The following is a 22397-nucleotide window of genomic DNA, read 5'->3' on the forward strand; positions in this document are numbered from 1 at the left end:
TTCAGTTGAGGGGGAAGCAGCGGCACAGCACAGCCAACAGCAGCCTGCTGGCACCAGACTCAGATATGAACTCCCTGGAACAGGCCGAAGGTAACCTTATCTTGCCTTAATTACCACATTTTTAAAAGCTGCCGATGTGTTTTAGCCTCATAGCTATAACCGCCAAAAATAACTCAAAACATTCGCGTTTGGAGGGGGTTTCAAAGTTAGACGCAACGTTAAATTAGCTAGCCAGTCTGCTTGCGACACTTAGCATGTTTGCTAGCTCACCCCACAACAGTCGTTCATACGCCTGTATAGTTATTAACTGACACATATTCTGTTACTAAGTTTCTGTTGTCCGGGAAATAGCGATTTAGACAGCTGTGTTTTACCAGCAGACAGTATGACGTGATGGATGAAACGATCTGAAATCTTATGGGTATTAAAAGATTAACGGGCTTTTTAGTCACGTAATACTCCTATCTTCACATCAGCTTAACGTTACATATTTTCAGTAAGCACTTAGATACACAGAGACACAAGGGTGTGGAGACTGGCATGAGTTATGCTAAGATTCTTTATGAATTACACGAATGCAGAGATGAAGTTACTGGTTCATACAGCCACCATATCATGTCCAAATACAGTGTGTTTCATTGTGCCCCTTTTTGTTTCAGACCTGAAGGCCTTTGAGAGAAGATTGACAGAGTATGTCTCCTGTTTACAACCTGCGACAGGCAGGTGGAGAAGTAAGTAACTGTTCACCATGGCAGAGAAGATGTTGTGGCTCACATTATGTCTTTTACTTACCACAAACTGTTAACCCTATGCTTCTCTGATCATTGACTTCAACCTCACATTTGTTAACTATCAAACAAAATAATAACTAAATAAATAAGTTAGTGTAGACATAATAAGAAGTTGTAACCAGTACATAGACTTGGTGAAACCCATTTCATGTTGTTGCAGTGTGTCTCATTCTTCTGTCTTGTTTCAGTGATTCTAATAGTGGTGTCTGTCTGTACGGCCACTGGGGCTTGGAACTGGTTAATAGACCCAGACACACAGAAGGTATGTGTAAGTGGACAAGCATGTTTAGTTGTGTCATTTCTGGCTTAAAGGGAAACCCCATCACAATCAGAATATACATTGTGCTTTTACTATTGACCACTACAACAGCATTAACATGACAGCAGTCTTCCTACCGCTGTTACTGTGTAGTAGACGATTAGAAAATGATCCCATAGCTCAGCAAAACCAGTCCAGGTTTCAGCTACATTTCAGACCACAGAGAAAACCTTGCTATTGCGTCTAATTTATGGGTTGAGCAACACCTGCTGATGTGTAGTGATTATCTGTTTGTCTGTAAGTTTTGTGAGCACATACCACCATCAGTGGGCACTGTCCAAATGTAATTTAATGCTTGCTTCCATTGTTGTTGCTTGTGTTTAGGTTCATGAGTAAAATAAGTCAATGTATGTCAGATATATGATGTTTACTTTTTTTAACAGTAAATATTCAATAGATCTTAGCTGTGGTTGGTTATTATGCTGAGCTTTTCTGAACGCACAGCTATTTACTTGAGCTTTGCCCTCTGCACTGCTTGCCCATCTCATCATGCTCCTCACGACTGATTTGCTGCTCATCATTGAAAATGAGCTTGCTGCATACAGTGTGTTTGTCCCCTGAGTCGTCTGACTTTGGAGAGGCCTCCTCCTGTGTCAAAGGCAGTCTGATGAAACATGAGGACATACAAGCTGTACTTCGAGCCAGATCTCCACAGAGTTAATGTGGAAAAGCCCCAAAAACAGAATGCAGTGTGAATATTTGATGCTGGTCCTTCCCAAATTAGGGTGATAGGATTTAAGTTGAAAAATGTGAATAAACCCTTCACGGACAGACATGCTCGGACTTGTAAACATAGTTATATGTTTAAAATGTGTCATTTTTTCAGTTATACCAAATTAATTATCTCATGTTGGATCACCACATTTCTCATTGAAGTTTTAAAAATGTTTTACTACATGTAACTTTGATTTCCTGAGCTCCTTAGAAAAGAACCGTGAAAGTCTTGTTATTAATGTAATGATTTCTGTTTCTTTGTCCCCGTTGCTTTGCAGGTCTCTTTCTTTTCATCACTGTGGAATCATCCCTTTTTCACCATCAGCTGCATCACGCTTATAGCTCTCTTCTTTGCAGGGATACACAAACGAGTTGTGGCGCCATCAATGTATCCTTTGGCTGTTGTATTTATATTTAGAAGTAGCATGTTTTATCAGATTTCCAGCACCTGCACTGACATCACACATCTAATGTCAGCCACTGACAGAAAAGTGTAGAGCACACAGGAAACATTTCGTTAACTTAACTTTTATAACTGATTCATCCTTGTTCAGGGTTTTGGCAATGCTGGAATGTAACTAAGTACATTTACTCAAGCACAGGACAATTCAGAGGAACCTGTACTTAACTGCGAGGCTATAAATCAATTAGTCAATTGACAGACAATCAGTATTTTCAGAATACTTCATTGATCCCCCGAGGGAAATTGTGATACGTTACAGTTGCTCTGATGTAAGCATAGGCAATTATAGAAGTAGAAATAAATAATATAAAAGTACACAGCATGTAAAAATATAAACGAAATGTGCATTATACTACAATATTTAACATTTAAAAGTATAAAATATTTATACTATGCTGAGTATGCAAGGTTTGTAAAAGAATAAAATATATGCCTTATACTACATTACAATGTATGTAAAGTTTTAGAAATATAGAAATACGTGTATAATGCAACAGTGTACAACACAATATATACATAAATATCAATAAGGTTAAGACAGATATGTTGATATATTGTTAAAGTCATTTTCATGCAAAAACATTTTATGGTTTCAGCTTCACAAATGTGAATCTAAGCTGATTTTCCTTTTAATTATTTTACTGTAATTATTTTAAGATTTGCACTGTTTGTTGAGAAGGTGTCACTCTGGGTAGCTGTGACATCACAGCTCACTATTTTTTTAGAATTTTGACGAACAAATCCATCATAAAAATAATCGTTAGTTGCAATTCTTTGTACAAAATAGTTCAAAAAAATAGTTCCACCTTAAACAGCTTCACAGTAAAACCTTGCTTTTAATGACACAAGTAACATTAATCTGATATATATATATATATATATGTAATAGTATACCCAGTCACAGGAGCCATTTGTCTACATTGAGAACATTTACTTGTAAGGCCCATTTCCCAGATTATACTATACATTCACTTAGGTAACATTTTCAATGCAGGACTTGCACTTGTAACAGAGTATCTTTGCAGTGTGGTAAAAGTACTTCAAGTATCTGGAGCCTTCCTCCATCACTGTTTTTGTGGTTTACAACTTAAGATCTTTGACCTTTGCCCCCTTCAGTATTGCTGCCCGCTGTCGGACAGTTTTAGCAGAATACAACATGTCCTGTGACGATGTGAGTTAACAACTCTCTCATCTCTTTGTGCCCCGTAATCTGCTCAGATATTTGTGAAAGAAATCTCAACACTTGTCTTTTTCTCTCTCTTTTTGAAACAGACGGGGAAACTTATTCTCAAGCCTCGACCGAATATCCAGTAGCCACAAGCTTCAGTGGGGTGGTCACATGTACCTGGGGTTTGTTGAGAGCCACTGTTCACTCCCTGTCCTTGAGCTGAGTCCTTTGGGTGGTCTGATGGCACTGAGGCAGATTGTCATCACGATGGAAATGCAGACATGAACTGATGCAGCCTTTTAGCAGTGTCTCTGTGCTGACGTCACGGGACCACGACGAGACTTCAGATGTGTTTATTTCTGTTTTTGATGCTGAGCATGTATTTTAACTAAATGTTTCTATTTTTAAAGTTATTTACCGAATAAATACACAAGGTGTTAAACCATGACTCGTATTTATTTTTTGTCTTATTGCAAAAACGTTAGTCTTTGGTTTATTTGATGTTTGTTATAAACTACAGACATTTTAATACGAAATTATGTAAATTACATTGGTGTTGCGTGTCCCGTGTTTTGCGACAGATTCTCTGCTTTCCGTCTGCATCGTCGCTTTACGGCAGCGACCAACCTTCCACATGGCTTCCAACTGGACCGACGCTTGAGTGTTGTCCGAGCTTCAGTCGCAAAGTCCGGGTGTTCAAGGGGAAAAATCACGTTACATGCGCAGTTCGTACTTTAATACGGACAGAAATGGGAAAAAGTAAAACCACTAAGTTTAAACGTCCTCAGTTTAACGCTGTTGGACTGCCGACAAATGCTGTGAAGGAAGTGGACGCCGACGAGGAAGAGTATGGTGATGATAGTAGTCCAGCTGCGGAGCTACTGGAGAAAGTATGAACACAATTCAAACCTGTTTAGCACTTAACTGATATTGTATTTTTGCATTGTGACGAGGCATGTAAATATGTCAATGAGACAATTAGGGAGAAATCTTTTATTGGTCTTTAACTCGAGTTTAGTTAGTCCACTGCTGAGGATGAACTTGACTGTGATTTCACCCTGAAGACTAATCTATCTCTCTTATTTGCCTTTTGTTTGAAGGTTAAGAATTATTGCTGATATCATGACATTTTCAGTGTCAGTGAATTTGTGTATTGTCATAATGTCAGATTTTACACCCTCCCATTGCTTGTGCTGGAGAAGTGCAGCTGTGGACAGTTTATGTCATGAGTACAAACATGTCAGTACATAAAGTTAGTGTCATGTTTTTTGTATATTTCCATAGTTGCAGAGTCCCAGTGCAGATGTGCGAGAGTTTGCATGTGCCAGCATCTCTCGGGTAGTGCAGCAGAGTCAGACCATCCCAGGGTTCCTTCAGAGGGATGCTGTGAGGCGGCTGGGGCCCATGCTGCTGGACAGCAGCCTGGCTGTCAGGGAGACTGCTGCAGGAGCTCTCAGGTGAGGCAGTAGTGCAGCAGTGTGATGTAGACTGCACCAGTAAAACTAGGTCTGGCTGTTTGCGATACAGGACCCACAACAACTTGTGGCAGCTACATACAGCTCCTGTGAGGGATTCAAACACAAAGGAGAGGCAGATGACTCACCAGGTCGGTCTGAGAGACTTGAGGACAGACCAAATGATTTAGCAAGTGGGAAAGACTGAGTTTGTGATGCTGACATTAGTGAAGCACAATGTGTTGATGTCTGTAAAGGCTGGAACCCTTTGACACGTGGTCCATTTTACCCTGAGACAAGGGGGGTACACCCTAGACAGGTCAGGTTTTTGTATTCTCCACCATGTAAGAGTGTAGACCCCAGGAAGAATAAGTACAGCAATGCAAACACTAATAGGGATCTTAATAAACAGGAAAAAACCAAAACATTCACACTTACGTGCAATGGAGAGTCACCAACTGACCTAACCTGCATGTTTTTGAACTGTGGGAGGAAGCTGGAGAACCCGGAGAAAGCCCATGCTGACACAGAGGGGCCCCAGCTGGCCGACGGGTTCAAACTTGGAACCCTCTTGTTGTGTGAGGCGACAGTGCTAACCACTGCAACACTGTGCCACCTGAAATGAAATCATATAAAATACAATTTCAGTGGATTATAATCCTGTTTGTTTAATCAATTTGTGCATTAAAAAAGGCTGTAGTAGTGATTATAAGATCATAAGACTGGGCAGTGTTAGGCAGTGTCTATATAACCGGTACCTTCTCCCAGACCTCAGCAGGGAGAAAAGGCCGTTATCTGGGTGGTTGGAATCTTAAATGTTTCTCCTGACCTTATTTTTGCATCCCTTGGTGTAAATATCCTTGAGGCGGGTAGAGCAGCATCTATCCTGTGTTGCTGATGGGTGCCCTTTGACCATTGTCAGTTACAGAATGGACACACACTTTGAGGAGTATTTTTTGGGGTGTCCATCAAAGTTGCACGGATACCAAAAACAGCAAGAAATGAAGTGAGGACACCTGAGGAGGAGCTGCTTTATAAGAAAACATAAACTGTAACAAGTTGTGTTTTGTGTCTTGCTGAAGCACACATACTAGCACATTCTTCGTAGTCTCCTTCACATGCATCACTTCTTCGCATTTGCCTTGTCGTAGTATGAAAAGCACAGGTGTCAGTAAATAACATAAACAACATCTCTGTTGTATTCACCTGTAAGCCAGCAGTCACACTACCAGGACCCTGATAATGAAGCAGCTAAATAGAATTAATTCATCACTGATTTCATTATTTACACCTACTGTTATTGTTTACCTTCTATGTCAAAATGCCTTTGTGTAAAAGACCTATTGACAGATAAAGGAAGAATTTTCTTTGTGCTTAATTAGAAGTCCTTGCTCCGTCCAGTCAGCCTCATCAGCTGTGAGAATTTGAGAAAGTGTTTGTCTGAACATTAGTAGTACTTTGGAACAATGTTTTTTTTTATTAATACATTCCTTTTTTCTTTGTATCATGTACGAGCACGCATGTCACATGATAAACAAAATATGGATATACAATATGTTATGGTGAGAAACACTGAGTGTATACAACTATTGTTTTACAAGAGAACCTTGCAGGGCACCTTCTAATTTGAGTGCAAGCATCAGCTATGAAATTAGAATTTATGTCAGCGGGTTATCAGGCAGGAGCAGGAGGGATGGGAGGTAATATGCTGATAGCTTTTGTTAAAACAAACTGTATTAAGAGCAATGCTGTATTGTAATTAAGAGTACAAATTTGAGGTACTTGTGCTTGAGTCTTTTAAGGAAAATTGTGTTCAAAATAGTACGATTCAGCCACCAAGGATTTTTTAAAATGGTTTAAATTTTATTTATTCACTTTCCAGCATTCTCCAGTTTGTCACTGACACATATTACTGAATGTATTCATGTATTACGAGATAATGCTTCCTGTAAAGACAAAATTCATTTAGGAGTCAAATCATCAAATGCCTGACATCTATCCTGCTGAAGTGGATTTACTCACAGATAGGACACTTTCTCTACACATTATAGCTTTGTTGTCTCCTTTGCTAGTAGCCTCAATGGTAGAGCGCCTACAACCCATTAACACTTGCTGTGGCTGAAAAATATAAAGGGTCTGCTAGGCTCTGAGTGTTGTGGCACGTTGCAAGCCGCTGCATCAGTTGTTGTAATGATAAGCTGGCTTTGTCTGCAGGTCTGTTTGTCTTACCTGTCTTAAATGCTCATCATAGGGCGGCAGTCTCAGTCCATAGGGACTTGGGTTGGGAACCGGAGGGTCGCCTGTTCAAGTCCCTGTCCGGACCAAAATATGGAGCGTGGACTGGTAGCTGGAGAGGTGCCAGTTCACCTCCTGGGCACTGCCGAGGTGCCCCTAAGCAAGGCACCGAACCCCCCAACCGCTCGGAGCGCCTGTCATGGGCAGCCCACTCTGACATCTCTCCACTTAGTGCATGTATAGGTCCAGTTTGTGCATGTGTGTGTTCGGACCTGTGTGTAATTGACAAACAGAGTGAAATATTGAATTTCCCCTCAGGGATTGATAAAAGTATATAAAATAAAAATAAATAAATAAAAAAATAAATCCAGCACTATGCTAATATTTTTAGTCTTTTCGCCGTCACGTTTGTGGGCATCTTGTTAAAAAAAAAAAAAAAAGACAAATGGAGATGTTGGTTTTGCATTCATATTTTGCTGTCACATTTTGCCCCCTGATTGCTAGGAAACATTTCATTTAGTTAATATGGAATGACAGATAAACTAGAAGTTGGTTAAGTTGTTATTCTAACTGAATGGGCATATCATAAGAGTTTAACAGATGAGACCTTGTAACAAATGTATGGTAATATTCTGAATGTGATTATAAACATGTTAAAAGTATTTTAGGGTTTATACCTCTGCAACCATCACTAAGGCCAAACTTTGATTTCATATTTAGACAGCTTGAAAGAGATACATTCATACAGTGATGCTAAACCATGTACATTTTTTAGTCTCACAGCCATAGTTTTTGGTTTACTTGTTGATCAAGGTGATTGTTGATGTTGACATAAACACCACATGCCACTATAGATGCCTTTTTTTTTTTTTTTTTTTTTTTTTTTTTTTTTAAAATTTAAACCAAAACCTCATGGGGAAAGACATATTATTAAAGAGTACACTTACAAATTAAAGCCCAATAACAGTGGAAGAAAAGATAAACAAACCAGAGAAGGTTCAGATAAGATTCAGAACACATTATTTCAATCAATTAGACTTTTTAACATGGGGCATTTCTGTTTTTTCCCACCACTATGATCAAGATTACATTTCAGTGTGGCTTCCTACCATCAGTTTGGAGTCCAGTAGTATTTGTCATGTTACTTCTACAGGGGGCGCCATGCTACAATAGAAGGTCTGTCTGTAAGACGACCGAGGCTGCTGCTGGGTTTTCATGATTTGATGACTTGTGTTATTTCTGTCAGTAACTATTTATTTGGATAATCTGCCTGGAGATAGTTTCTAAAGTATTTGTAGAACTTTTAACTCAATCTGTGCTGCATAGGTTGAGAGAAGTTCAACTAAATTATTCTGAGAATACGTAGGTATGTTCATGAATTGTCACATATAGATAAAGATAGATAATCTGTTAAACATTGCAGATAAAGCAAAACGGTTGAAATGTTGAATCTCAACTAATAAGCTGTTGAAATACTACAAATACTCTATTAATAACCTGTAGGCAGACTCTCCCAATTAAGTGTTACCTACTGTCTGATGATACATTAAATACAGTCATACTGTTGCTTTGTTTATTTATGTGAAATCTGACCACATTCACGTGTGACATTTGTTTCACCCCCAATTTACCATCCCCCACCCCCCAAAAAACAAACAAAAATCTGTCGTCATAGTGGTGATCACGTTTGCCATCAGTTATAAAACAACAACAAGAACAACACTCGTCGTCATCACCATCGCCTTCTTCACAGTCAACACTTGTTTTTGTGTCTGAGTTCAACCTTAACACCGTCCCAACCACTGTCCTCCAGTAAACTTTAAATGAGGTTCCCTGGACTGGATATCAAAATAAAACAGTCCCTCTCAGGACTCCCTCGGGCTCTCCCTCTCACACACAAACACACACACACACACACACAAGTGCACACACAAACACAAACGGCATCTCGGACAGCGAATCTCCTCCGACTGAGCGATGAGTGTGTGTCTCTCCCTGACAGGAATCTGAGTGCATGTGGAGGTCAGGAGGTGTGTGAGGACATGGTGAAGCACGACGTCATGACTCCCCTGACAGCACTGCTTAGAGAGGTGAGACTCCGTCGCTGCTTTTAGCTCACCCCATCACTTCAGTTCCTCCTCATCAGCAGCTGTTACGGCATGCTTCCATATCCTCAGCAGTTAGGTTTCATTCCACTGCACAGACACTCACAATTAGTGACAGTCTCTACACCCACACTGTCGACCAGTGGGTGAGGTCAATAGGTGTCCTGAACCATAAACAGCACTTGGCTGAATTCATCTTGAATGTGATCACCTACTTTTTCAGACTGAGCTGTATTTTCTTTCTAGAGTTAACACTTGGTGACAGCAGAATTCAGACCCGCTGATGGTTCTTTGTCAGCTACAGCACAGTGTTGTTTTTCTTTTCAGAGCTGTGCTGGTTTTGAGGGCGCTGCTGTAACAATGAAAGACCAGAAGAATGCAGTGGAGGATGTTGCCAATGAGGCTGTGAACCTATTGTGGAATCTATGGTAAGAAAAGAGGCTGTGCAATCTGATGACAGCAAGGTTATAATAGTTTTGAATTAGTCTATTATTTTATTAGGTTTACTTTTAGTTTTCAGAGTGTGTTTGCTAGTTTAATAGGTTAGTTCGATTTATTTTCACAAAAGTTTGGTTTTTATTTTTTTTTTTATATGTAGTTTTATAGTAGTTTTAGTTCGTTTGTAGACATATTCACAGTGCTGGACCGAGCAGATTCAGTGCCAAGAGGCGACCTCGGGCTGAAAAATGAAGCCAACACAGAAGTGCCAAAAACTGCATTTCCTTGAATGGCCACTTGAGGCTGGCTCCAAAACAGAGTCAGTCCCCATAGTCACCGATGTTAAAATGTCCAACTTTACTGCAGAAATAAACATATTTACAGCCTGGTACAAAAACAGTGTTGGTCTCCTAGGCTAATTTCAACATTCGTGGCAACTGAACTTTTTATAACTTACTCATTTACATTTTATGAAGGCCCAAAGTTACACATATGTAAAGGTGGGGCTGCTTTGAGTCACAGGCTGTCTGCTGACAGTGTCCTCGGCTTCTACGTCAGGTCCACCCCTTGTTCCTCCACTGCTCGAACCTTTCATCCAAATATGGTTACTTTTGGCTTAAAAAAACAAGATGGAGAGGGCCGAAACACTGAATTCGAGGCTTCAAAATGGTTGTCCACCGCGGTCCACAAGCCAATGGGTGACGTCATTATTTATACAGTCTGTGTTCAGCGCCCTAGCCCTCTACCAAAAAAAAAAAAAATCTAATTATCTTTTATATTTATAACAAACAAGAACAAGAGCTAATACGAAACCAACACAAATACATAACTTAGCTAACAAACAGTAACAGTTAAGGCTTACCATAATATTGAATCTTTTCATTTGGGAATTAGCTCTACGCCCTACGACTCATTCCAGTTATATGTAGTTTTCTCCAGGGAACTGCTGCTCTGCTTTTGGCTTGTTAGCAGCATGTGAGGCTATCATAATTATATACTTCACCCCTCTTAGATTCTTTAGATTCTCCTCTTAGTCCAGAAAATTGCACTCTTAGTTCATCTCAAAGTCACAAGCCCACTTTTTGGTAGTCACTGCCATTATCTGTAATTTTTATCATTCAGAGATACTGCATGATGTTTTTGTGTATGCATTTATAACTGGTCTCAAATCTGCCTGTTGTCCTTTCAGTGAGAACAGCAGCCAGTCGCTGTCTGTGTTCAACAAAGCGGGTCTCCTGGATTTGGTTGTCCAGTGTCTGGAGAGACACCCACACAACATGGAACTGGCCATATCTGCTGGTAGGTCGAATTGATACACTGATAATTTGTAGTCATAACTGATTTATAATAGTGTCTGTACATCCTAGCTGGCCAAGATGTATTATTCATGGCAGGCCTCAGTATCAGGACAGGACATACAGAGTTCCATGTCACTGCTGGTACATGTCCTGTTGCCATAAAAGTGATTATACCTCCAAGAAGTATTGACAGGTTTAGATCCCCGCTGACATTAAAGGTTTCCTGTGGAGTCTTTGACCTCTAGTAGTGCTATGGAGCTGTTCTTTTTATGTGTGGGTCCCTGTTTTATTTGACCTGTGCATGTGTAAAAGGACACATATACTGTACATGTGCGGTTGACCTAACATTCCTGCCAGTGGTTTTAGACTTTGTGTGATCAACAGGCGGTGGTAATGTGCCAAGTAACGTTACAAAGCATTAAAAAAGCCAACAAAGAAGAAGACAGAGAGCTAATAAATGTGCTTTAATTCTAACATTAATGTTAGAATTTTCAGTTTTTGTTGAAACTGTTTCAACTGTGGTATTTTTGAAGTTCTGGGTTTTTCTGGCGCTGCTGAATTTTTTGCATCAAATAGAGAGGTGTTTCTGTCATTTAGCTTACCCTCATTGATATAAATGGGATGTTCAAGGTAATAGAAACACAAATTAGTGAAATAAACTTGTAAATGTATATTAATACTTGCATTTAATGACATCTGACTTAAAATTTATTTGTAGAGATGCATGTAAAGGAAAGGAGTAAAGCAAGGGAGGCAGACGACCCATCAAAATGCTGTTGTGTTCCCCCTCTCTGTGATCACCTATACTGTGCTTTAATGCAGCTGAATTCACAATACAGTTGATCTCGATTACATATATTTCTGTTTCTGTTGTCAGACAGCTAAACAGCAGGCATTTCCAAGCTGCTGAGCTGCAGATAACGTCATTATTTTATGACCACAATATTGTCAGACAAAATGCATAGAAATACAGGTTAATGATGGCGGTTTCGTTCTGAGATCAGTTATATCATTTCTAAAAAGAAATCATGACAGAGAGGGTTTATAGCAACAAAAATTTTTTATCTTCAAGTACGGCTTTAAAGCATCTTTTGCCGCATTTAAACAAGCTGCACATGTGTATTTATGCCTATATAATGCAGAAGAGTTTTGGAAAAAAAGACTGGCACCTTAAAAATTCTTAAATCTGCTCCCTGACATTTGATGGATGAAATTAACGATTTTTTATTTCACTGCAGCAAGTTTCACTATAGATAAATGGAAGTATACAAATAAATATAATTATGAACAGATAAATAAACGTGTGAATAAATGAATAAGTACTTGTATATAAATCAATATATGAAAGAATAAATTAATTTACAAATATTAAAATGTACAAATATCTGAATGAATGAATAAAATTACAAATAAATTTAACATTTATAGATTTAATGTCTCTTAGCGATTTATTTTTTATATAATTCATTAATTTATTTAAGCATTGTATTATATAGTTATACATTTTTAAGCATTAAATTGTATAGTAATTTATTTATTTAAGCATTTTGTTCTATGGTTAATTATGTATGTACATGTACAGTTCCAGACCTTAAAAACCCTCCATACTGATGAACAGAGGCTTTGCTTCTGAAATGTACATTGAAATCGCAGCAGAGCCAGAGCACAGCTGGATGCTGTTTACATTCAACATTAAAGTGGTATCTACCTTTTCTCCAAAGGGAATTCCCAAAATGTCAAAGTGTTCATTAAAGACCAAGTCCAGCCCACAATAACTAAAGGCTCACCTAGACCTAAGGTTATTTTATGAAAACAGGATGCAGGTAGATTATAGACTAACGCCATGGCCTCATGTTGCATATGATATTGTCATTAGTATTGCTAGATGTGTGTATGTGTGACATGTCGAACCTTTTTGTTGTGATGACTGTATAAATGGAGCTTACACTCCCAGCTCTGTAACATGAGGCCGATAACAGAAATGACGTGAGACTTGTGAACTTGTCATTGACATGACACACATTAGGAGTGTACTATGATAGCTGTTACTGTGCAGACACTGTCTTTCCTCTTAATATTATTGTTTGTAACAAAGGCCTTCAGTGAAGCCTGGCCTCTAACTAACTGGGTTTCTCTAGTCTAGTGTGAGAAAAAGGTCTCTAAATCTCTCCTCTTTGTGTTGGACCAGCTCACTGTTTGCACACTGTGACTGAGGATAACCCAGAGCTGCTATGTAGCATGAACGCTGCTGTGCTTGGAGTCGTGGAGAACGTGCTGCTGACGTCTCAGTCAGACATGGCACACACTCTCCTCAGGACAATGGCTGCAGGTACGATTTGACACTGTCTTCTGATTTTTTTTTTTAATAAATTGTTCAAAACTGTCACTTTCAGCCATTACATAAGTGAAAAAAAAGACACTAAAAGGTCCTTTGTGGACAGAAGTTACTTAAACATTTAAGGAATAAATACTGTAATGTTTTTAATATTTCCTCTTGAGCTCTGACTCTGCCTGCTATGTCACTCAGGGACACTTTGGAACTTGAAGGGCAGTGTACCTGCCGCCCGTCAGGCCCAGACCATCAATGCTGTGGTGGCCACCTTGTCGCGGTGCCTGGATCTCGACGCAGGTACGCTGATACCTGAGCTCAGACAAGCAGAAGAGGCTCGCCACAGAAACACGCCATCTGCAGCCGACATAGAAGACCAGGCTTCAGGAGGGCTCGCTGTGGAGGAGATGGACAACGAGGAGGAGGAGGAGGAGGAAGCCCCCAAACACAAGAGGAATGGAAAAGCTGCAAGGGTTGATAACGACTTCTCTGACCTTTTGCCTGTAAGTGGTGTTGCTCATACAGTTCTCTATAGGTTGCTGTTGCTGTTAATGCGTACAGCTAGTTGTGAGACCCTCTGGCCATATAAGTTGACCTTTATACACAGTAAATCGCACTCGTCAGGGAGATTATGAACCCTGTGTCACTGCCAGCAGCATACTTCCTGTCTTGGTAGAGCAAGACTGATCAATTGGCCAGACTGGTATTAACTTTTTGGACATGCAGTACATATGTTGGCAGATAAATAACAAGAAATTGCAGTGCAGAAGTGCCAAAGATATGTGAAGACTTATGGAAACAGTGTCTCCATTAGAGCGTTGCTGCCCACCAGAGAGCACTGGCAAGTTTATTTTTCAAATGTAAAATGTCCCACATGGACCCAAATCTTCAAAAACACAAAGTTACGGTCGTAAAAAATGTGTTTATGTAATATGTATGTGTAAACACGATTTGTCCCATATATCATAAGCAGCTTTTTTAAAAACTCTCAAAACAACTATATCAGTACACACAGTTGTACACAACAGGGTTTTTCCAACTAATCACTCAATAGGTTACATCCCTTTGTATATACTTGTTTGTTATATATTTTTCCAATTTTTTTGTATATTGATCAGGTTGCAGTCTTAAGAAAAGGTGATTTTCTCCACACAGTGAATTTCGTTAATTGCAATCCAGTCGTCCTTTGAAGGAGGGCTTGTCTGTAGCCTCCTCCGTGTGATGGCTTTCTAGCTAGCGGCCAAAAGTACTTTGAAGATATTTGTCCTGGGTCATGAGATTGTCCAGGGTTTTGCCCAAGTACAATATGACAAAAGAACTTATATTCCAAAGATGTTTCTTATTTCTGTGGCAAGCTCTTGCCAACTTAGAGAATTAGTGGGCATCCCCAAAAAATATTAAAATGGTCTGTACCACACAGTCACCCATGAGACCCCTGTTGTATAAATTTCAGTTTTGGAGTCACAAAATATCATGTGATGATTTTCCAGCAGAAAAACATACTCATTAACAGCAAGTACTGTTCATAAGTGATTATATGTGTTAAGGCTTTCTCAGTTATGTTTTAAAGACAATGAATAACAAAACATTCATGCATAAACTATTGGTTGAACCAGTTCTAACTAGTTGTCAGCACCATTCTGAAGATCGTTTCTTTGAAGTTGTAAATGTAGAGTCCAGATCTTTTTAAGAACAAAATTTGGACACTTTTAAAATCAAAATGATATGCCTTGTGTCCCCAGTTAACATGCAGCAGCTATCTAAATTGTCATGAATAACATCTTTGAAAAAAAATGGATTGCCAAGGCTCTTGTAGATGAAAAGTTAACCCTCATTTATTAATGCTGTAACGCGCACAGCAGTCTGTATTTATGGCACCCAAGCATGTCAGTTTTGAATTTTGGAGGAGCATGTTAATGCCAGGTGAAAAAGTGGTGTACGAGTCATCCTGGAGTGCGAGCCAGACTGACAGAGCAGACATACTGTCAGATTCAGGGGGGGGGGGGATTAGGGACACTCAGCAAGGTTCAGCTGGCGACCGGCTTCTGGCTTCCACCATGCTGACAGTTCCCAGACCTGACCTCGGCGAGACAGAGCTGTCCCTCTCATCTCAGTCACTACCGGAGCGGGGTGACATTAATTGTGACGCTCAAAAATTCCCTGTAATATTGTAGGTTATGCAACCGGGTTATCCTGATCTGAGCTTTTATTCTCCTAGTTCAGCAGTGCAAATATACACTTATGAAGGCAGTGCTATGTCACAACACAGATAAACAAACCCAAACACACACAGACACAGTGTGTATGTGTGTATGTGTGTGTACTCACTGAATAGATGAGATCTAGTTAAGCCTCACTTCCCCTTCAAAAGTGACATCCTTGAAGCAGGATTCACTCGCAGAAAGCGTACAGGGACATGTTTGAGTACATCTGTAGAAATACATCTCTTCTTCGTGGCAGCCAGCTGAACTCAGTCTGGGTGATAACAGTGCTAACAGTCATCGTTTTGGTGGGATGTTGACTCACATGGCTGCTTGTTTTTGACCAGAGGGACAAGGAGGAGCTGAGGGAGGCAACGGCCTTGCTGACAGCCCAGCAAACGTCCTTAGAGATCATCGTCAACATGTGCTGCTCTGACGGTGAGTGTTGCGGGCACGGACAGCAGTGCTGACCCCAGGCATTTTTCATCAACATTATTTCCTGTGACACCGCCACCAACTATGTGTTTGCGTTAGGCTATTAGAACAACAAATACATTAGAGTAGAGTTCAGTGGGTGCCCACAAATGCCTTTTATTATTGTTAGTGTTTGGCTCATCTTTGCTTCTCTGATCAATTCTATGTGTGTGAAGACCCTTCTGACGACGAGTGGGAAGAGGAGTCCAGCAGCGATGAAAGCGACATGGGTCCGGACGGCCTCTGTGATGGAGTGTCCAATCTTATGTCTCCACTGTGTTTGTCAGCTGAAGTTCACGGGGCCTTGATGAACCACAGCATCCCAGAAAAGGCAAATACCTGTCTGCCTTATCAATATAACGCACAGCAGTCCATAGCTAAAAGAAAGGAGGAGTTCATCACAGTGTGGGAATGTTTAGACAAGCATGTGAATTTAATTAAACTGTCAGTTTAGTATACTTTACTGTAATTACGTACCTAAAATTTGGTTCTGATTATGCAGTGAACCCCACCCATCTTCCATCTGAGGCTGAACAGATCAAAATACTTACCTGTGCAGTTTATAGGAGATCTTTTTATGAAACCTTACTTAATGGCATACACATGATTGTAGTAATACTTTTTTCAATCTTGTTTCAAGGTCCTCAAAAAGACAGAGTTCCCCAGAGGGGAAGCCATGGATGCATGCCATCAGACTGCCTCCTGGAGGGGCCTGAAAAAAAAGTAATCTTCTCATCCTTTAATTTAACTGTCAGATCAACATTTGTTGAAGGTTACTCTGTCAGATAACTCATGCATCTTCATTCAGGTGAAGTTTATTGGGATTGTCAGTGATATCTTTGGGAGAAATTGGTTTATCTCTTTCACAGTCTTGAGTGAAAAGATCTCTATGACGAAAGCCACCTTTTCTCCTTTCCTTTAGGATGCAGCGCGTGCAGTCCCGGGCGCTGACGTGCCTTCATAGCATCCTCTCCACCATGGACGTGGAGTCTCTGGGAGGACCAGCGGCCTTGCAGGGAGCAGCCCAGCACCTGTCCACGCTGGTTTTTGGTGCAGCAGGTCTCGCACTTATGTCATATTGTAACACAGCACACAAGTCACATGGATACAGGCAAAAATACTGACTCCATAAACTTTGATTCCAGATTTTAAAACAAAATTGTGGTTAAAAGTGAAAACCACAATCTAATCATAGCAGGCAAATGAATATGTATTCCTAAAATGATCAGTTGCATCAGAATATATGTTGCAATATTAAAACATGTAATAGATCTGTTCACATTTTACTTTGTCGTGTTTCAGAGATCCCCAAAGATGAGGAGTTCCTCGAGGCCGTCATCAGCGCCATGCGGTCTCTATTACAGATGATTGCCTCCAAAAATATCTCTCAGGTACAGATACACCTCAGCTTCAGCCTCTCCTTTGGTGTAGATATTAGCATAATTGGCTATTCCTAAAGGTTTACTCCAGCAGTTAGTACTGCACTCCTGTAAAGTTGCAAGTCTCATAAGAGACAGAATAAATAAAATGAGTGGTCAGAATCCATGTAGCAGATTTAAGTCCCCCAGAAATGGTCTAGTTTATAAAATGCTGTGTCCATAATGTAACCCAAAAGCATCTTCAGTTATCCTGCGAGGTCGGGCTGCACAGTATATTGGTTTTATCGTCATTGTACTTATAACATGATATGTTATGAGTAGCTTCTTTCAGGGAATAGCTCAGTGTGTCATTGAGTGTGTGTGAAATTTGCCGGTGAATGTGCTCGGAGCAGACAGCTGTTGGCAATCGGAGTAAATAAGAAAGTAGTGGTAAATATACAGTGTAGGTTTCAGTTGGTCCATGAATAAACAGTGCAGACCAAAGTTAAATAAAGTTAAATAAAGTTAAATAGTCAATACAAACACAGGTGCTGTGCACGTCTGAGTCAACAGAGTAAACATTAATATCTTTATCAATCACAATAGTTTATTTATCGTAAGTTATGTCATTATCGCGATATTCAACAGTGTTATCGCACGTCACATATGTGCAGTCGTACTGCCTGGTTAAAGACCACAGCTTTCAGACACAGGAGCTCAGTTCATGATGCAGTATTTATGTTAAAGATTTGAAGTCTCCAGAACCAAGCTGAGGTGACCCTGGTGACATCACAAGGGTTAACTTCTTATACTTTGGAAAGCACTCATTATACGGCTTTTATTTTTTTTACAGGCTGTGGAGTACTCTCCATGACAAGCAAACTGGACTTCTGTAAAATTAGCGGACGGCACCTTTAACCTATTTCCATGTTTGTTAACAGTGTTGACTGAATAAATATACAGTGCTGAATAAATACAGAGGCAACACAGACGCTAGACTTTGTATTCCTGTCAAACTTAAAAAAAAATCCACTGCCAGTTCACACTAAACACTGTCGACCATGTTTATTCCAGACAGCTCAATATCTGTGTGGTTGGTTTTTGTTTTTGTTAGTGTATGACCCCCCAGCAGCTGATGAGCCTGAGCGAAGCAGCCACCCGCTGTGATGTTGTCAGTGTGAGGGTCAATGCCGTCGCCATTCTGGGCATCACTGGCAGCACATTAGCGAAAGAGAAGGGCACTGCTGAAACCCTTCAGGTATGATCTTTCTCTCTTGTCTTTTCCTGCAACATTTGTTCTTCCTCTAAGAAACTCTGCCTCCACAGATGATTGGAAACGCCTTGCTTCAAGTTGCTACGAGGGATGCCAACTTGGTTGTGAACGGAGAAGCCCTGGACGCCTTGTTTGATGTTTTTGCGGATGGAGACGAAGCGGAGACGGCTGCCAAAAACATCCAGTTACTACCTGCACTGAAGGCACTTCAACCTGTCTTTAAGGCCAAGGTATCAGATGTATTTCATTTTACTGAACACAGTTCTTGCTTTACACGATTGTTTCTCCCTCTTGTATTGTTTTCAATGGCTCTATGGGTTTTACTGAACCATAATACTTAAAGGGACAGCTCACCCCCCCCCCCAAAAAAAAGATATTCTTCTTCCTGTAGGGCTACTTATCTCAGTCAGTCTTGTTGCCGAGTGTTGGAGATATCGGCCGTGGAGATGTCGGCCTTCTCTAGTCATGAGCGAATGTCTCTTCTAATTGTCATGACCCAGTTACTCAAGATAATCCACAGACCTTGTTTTGAGCAGTTTCATGTAGGAACAATTTCTCTCTAATGACCTACACCTGCTAACCGCATCACCATGCAAAAGATAACGTGCATCTACGGCTAGCTCAATTAGCACCACCAAGAGCCAATATTACAGCTTAGCTGAGAAGGACGCCATCAGTGTTTACACCTTGAAGAGTCAGGAGCTCAAGCCTCAGGTCCATGAGTAGATGCTCGCTTTGTTCTGCACGTTGATATGTTTTGCAGGTGTAGTTCAGTAGAAAGAAAATAGTTCCTACATGAAACTGCTCACAACAAGGTCTGTGGATTATCTTGAGTAATAAGGTCACGATTTCTGGAAAGAGACATTGCTGTCTATGTTTTTCAAATGTTTTTTTGACACTTTGAGCACCACAAGCTGAGTGCCAATTAGTTCACTCAGCAACTTACCCCAAAACAATCTAGATTGATAAATAACACTACAGGTAAAATGAAAAATATTCATATTTGTGATTTTGAGGTGAATTGCCTCTTTAAGTGCATGTGTCCTTTTGTTTTTAAAAAGATAAACAAGGCACATTCTTCCTTACCTTTCCTATAAGGTGTGGCACATTTTAATAACAATACTTGTTTGTCTTTCTACTAGATTCGTAAAGAAGGAAGGGGCAAGTACAGCGCTCAGGAGCTGTGTGTGCTAGACAACATCAAAGTCAACCTGAGAAGATTCATTGGTTATCTGGAGAAGGTGGTGAAAAAATAAGGACCTAATTGGTTTGAGCAGATATGCTAGCAGGAGCTTTGAACGAATGGTGGTTGTGAAACCATCAGGTATTTATTATGTTGGTAGTAAACCATTTGTTTTTGCTTGATTTCAGTGTTAATATTCTCTAAATGATGATTTATTATTTTACTTGGTGATGTGAAAGTTTATTTGTTGTGAAGAAAGATGGGATGGAATGTGATATTACTTAGTAGTTATAGTTACTGCAAGTTGCAGTAGAGAGAAGTTTTTATTTTTGCTCCCTCAGTTGATATGCGTCATTACACCCAAAAAGGTTGTCAGGCTTGAATTTGTATAATTTCATGTCCCCCAGTAACATGTGAGAGATCATGTGTTGAGAGCTGACACCAGGCCCTTAATCTTGTCCCACGTTTCAAAGGGCCGAACATTGGTGTTTGCAGTTTTGCTACAGGTGACGGGAGGCAGAGCCATTGTACATCACAGGCCCTTTGTCGGAGGGATTGTAGCATCAGCTGCTTATTGAAATAGAGAAGATTTTGTGTTTTGGATATAGTGCAGTAGAATTATAATTTTGCTGATGAAGACATTGGCTCACTTAAAGAGAATAAAAATAAAAATTATTCTGTCATTTTAATAAGTTACTAAGCTGAGAGGGTTTGGCACACTCACTGCCAAGGTTGTGATGCCATTAAAGTCAATTAAGACAGATGCATCAGCCTTAAGAAACACACATATTCTCTACCTCTGCCTCTCTGTGCTCCCTCCCATCTCACAGCATTATGCACTCTCTAGCAGGCACCACTCTGCTGCACGGAGTGGTGACATTTGCAGAAGTATTTTTGTGAACTTTTAAATGGCAGCCAACTGAAAGCATTTTGTCAGTAACACTATCAAGTAATTGCCCAAATGGAAAATAGATTGGGTGTCATGAGCACCAATAATTTGTAATGAACAATCAGTATCCAAAATTGTTGCCTAAACTGACAACACCATTGTACAACTGCACAGGTTTGAAATATGTAAATACAGGATAGTGCCATCTATTTTACACCTGATCCATACTTAATCATGCCTTGAGTAACTGACAAAGTCAGCTCATCAACTTTAGATAATGCAGTGAATGGTAAGCTTGAATGGTGACTTGCACCACCGAATGCCATTTACCTAAATTTCAAAATGAATAGTTCTTACATTGTAAGAATCAGGCACAGCTTCACTGGGTTCTCAATTTTTCAGTGAAATGTTAAATTACATATCATTGATTAAAACAAAAAAACTATTCGAAGATAAATTTGAGGGAGACTGTGTCATTGGGCTGTGAATGAATACTGTATACTTTTTTTGAAATAAATCCTGATTTCATAAGCGTTTCCTTAAGTGTTGTTTTTTTTTTTTTGCATCATTTTAACAATTTCTGGACAAATATGTCCAGGATTTGTAATTTCTTACTTAATGTTGTCTTTGTCCATCAAAAGGTAAATTAAGTATGACAGCTACTGAACAGTACTTAGGTTTGATGCCGGATATCGCTATTGCTACTCATAAGGAATTCTTTGAGTGTTTTTTTTTTCCTTTTCAAATTTGTCAAGACATTATACAAATGCAAAGCTATATACAGAATAAGAAGCAAAACAAAAACTACTTTTGAGCCCCACTGTACTGTCTGTTAGCACATGATACATTACAAAGAAAAAAATATAAGTATATATTTGGAATTATTGCTTAAGTGATTAGATGTTCAATCAACAAGTAGATTGACAGAAAAAAAAACTTACGATAACTGATTCAAGGAAATATGCTCACATAATTTACTGATTATGGTCTGTCAAATGTGTTTGTCATTCTAAACTTAATATCTTTAGGTTTTAGACTGTCGCTGGACAGAACAACAATACCTAATACCCCCTAAGATGTGATGACGAATTGATGAACAAAATGAACTAATAATGTTAATTATGTATTGCCTCCTGTTGCTTGCAAGCATTTTAAAGGGACAGTTCAGTTTTATTGAAGTCGGGCTGTATGGGGTCCAGAGACAGCATGTTACATAGACACGCCCAGAGTTTGGAGAAGCAGGCTGGAGTGCGACATAGAAGCTAGGCAATGTACTGCTGCAGATGGGGGTCAGCAACAAAATGTATTTTAGTCACCTAAGAAAGTCCCACTTAAAACTATCAGTTTAAGTGTATGTTATATTGAGTGTATTTTCACCACTTTACCTTGCTGTCAGACAGTGTGTGCAGCCATGTTAAATCCCAGTTTTTCATAAAGGAGTCTGGCTCTGAAGAGAATGATGTAACAAATTCATTTTCCTGTTGGAAATCACTGTTTAATAGCAAGGTGAAGTAGTGAAAATACTCTCAATACAGTATACACTTAAACTGATATTAATGCTTTCAGGTAGGACTTTTTTTGGGTGGATGAAATAAGTTTTGTCGCTGGGCCCTCCACAGCAGTAGATCATTTAGCTGCCATGTCAGACACCAGCCTGCTTCTCCAAACTGGGGGCATACTGACTGACATCTACTATATGTATGTA

The 22397-nt window shown here is 39.8% G+C and overlaps 2 protein-coding genes across 2 annotated transcripts; both read left to right on the forward strand.

Moving 5' to 3' along the window:
• On the forward strand, positions 1–3903 carry cnep1r1 (CTD nuclear envelope phosphatase 1 regulatory subunit 1). The gene is made up of 6 exons (XM_049560507.1): positions 1–90; positions 660–731; positions 980–1053; positions 2103–2212; positions 3404–3458; positions 3560–3903. Exons 1-6 carry the CDS (start codon positions 66–68, stop codon positions 3599–3601), a joined length of 378 nt encoding a protein of 125 aa, XP_049416464.1. The 5' UTR covers positions 1–65; the 3' UTR covers positions 3602–3903.
• A 168-nt stretch (positions 3904–4071) lies between these two features.
• Positions 4072–21228, forward strand: heatr3 (HEAT repeat containing 3). The gene is made up of 15 exons (XM_049560392.1): positions 4072–4345; positions 4740–4912; positions 9147–9234; positions 9577–9677; positions 10877–10986; positions 13174–13314; positions 13513–13817; positions 15863–15953; positions 16166–16320; positions 16630–16712; positions 16912–17048; positions 17292–17380; positions 18462–18605; positions 18674–18850; positions 19763–21228. The coding sequence occupies exons 1-15, from the start codon at positions 4205–4207 to the stop codon at positions 19874–19876; spliced, it is 2049 nt and encodes a 682-aa protein (XP_049416349.1). The 5' UTR covers positions 4072–4204; the 3' UTR covers positions 19877–21228.
• Positions 21229–22397: the final 1169 nt, after the last annotated feature.

Source organism: Epinephelus fuscoguttatus, linkage group LG2 (genome assembly GCF_011397635.1).
Source record: "Epinephelus fuscoguttatus linkage group LG2, E.fuscoguttatus.final_Chr_v1".
Lineage (NCBI taxonomy): Eukaryota > Metazoa > Chordata > Actinopteri > Perciformes > Serranidae > Epinephelus > Epinephelus fuscoguttatus.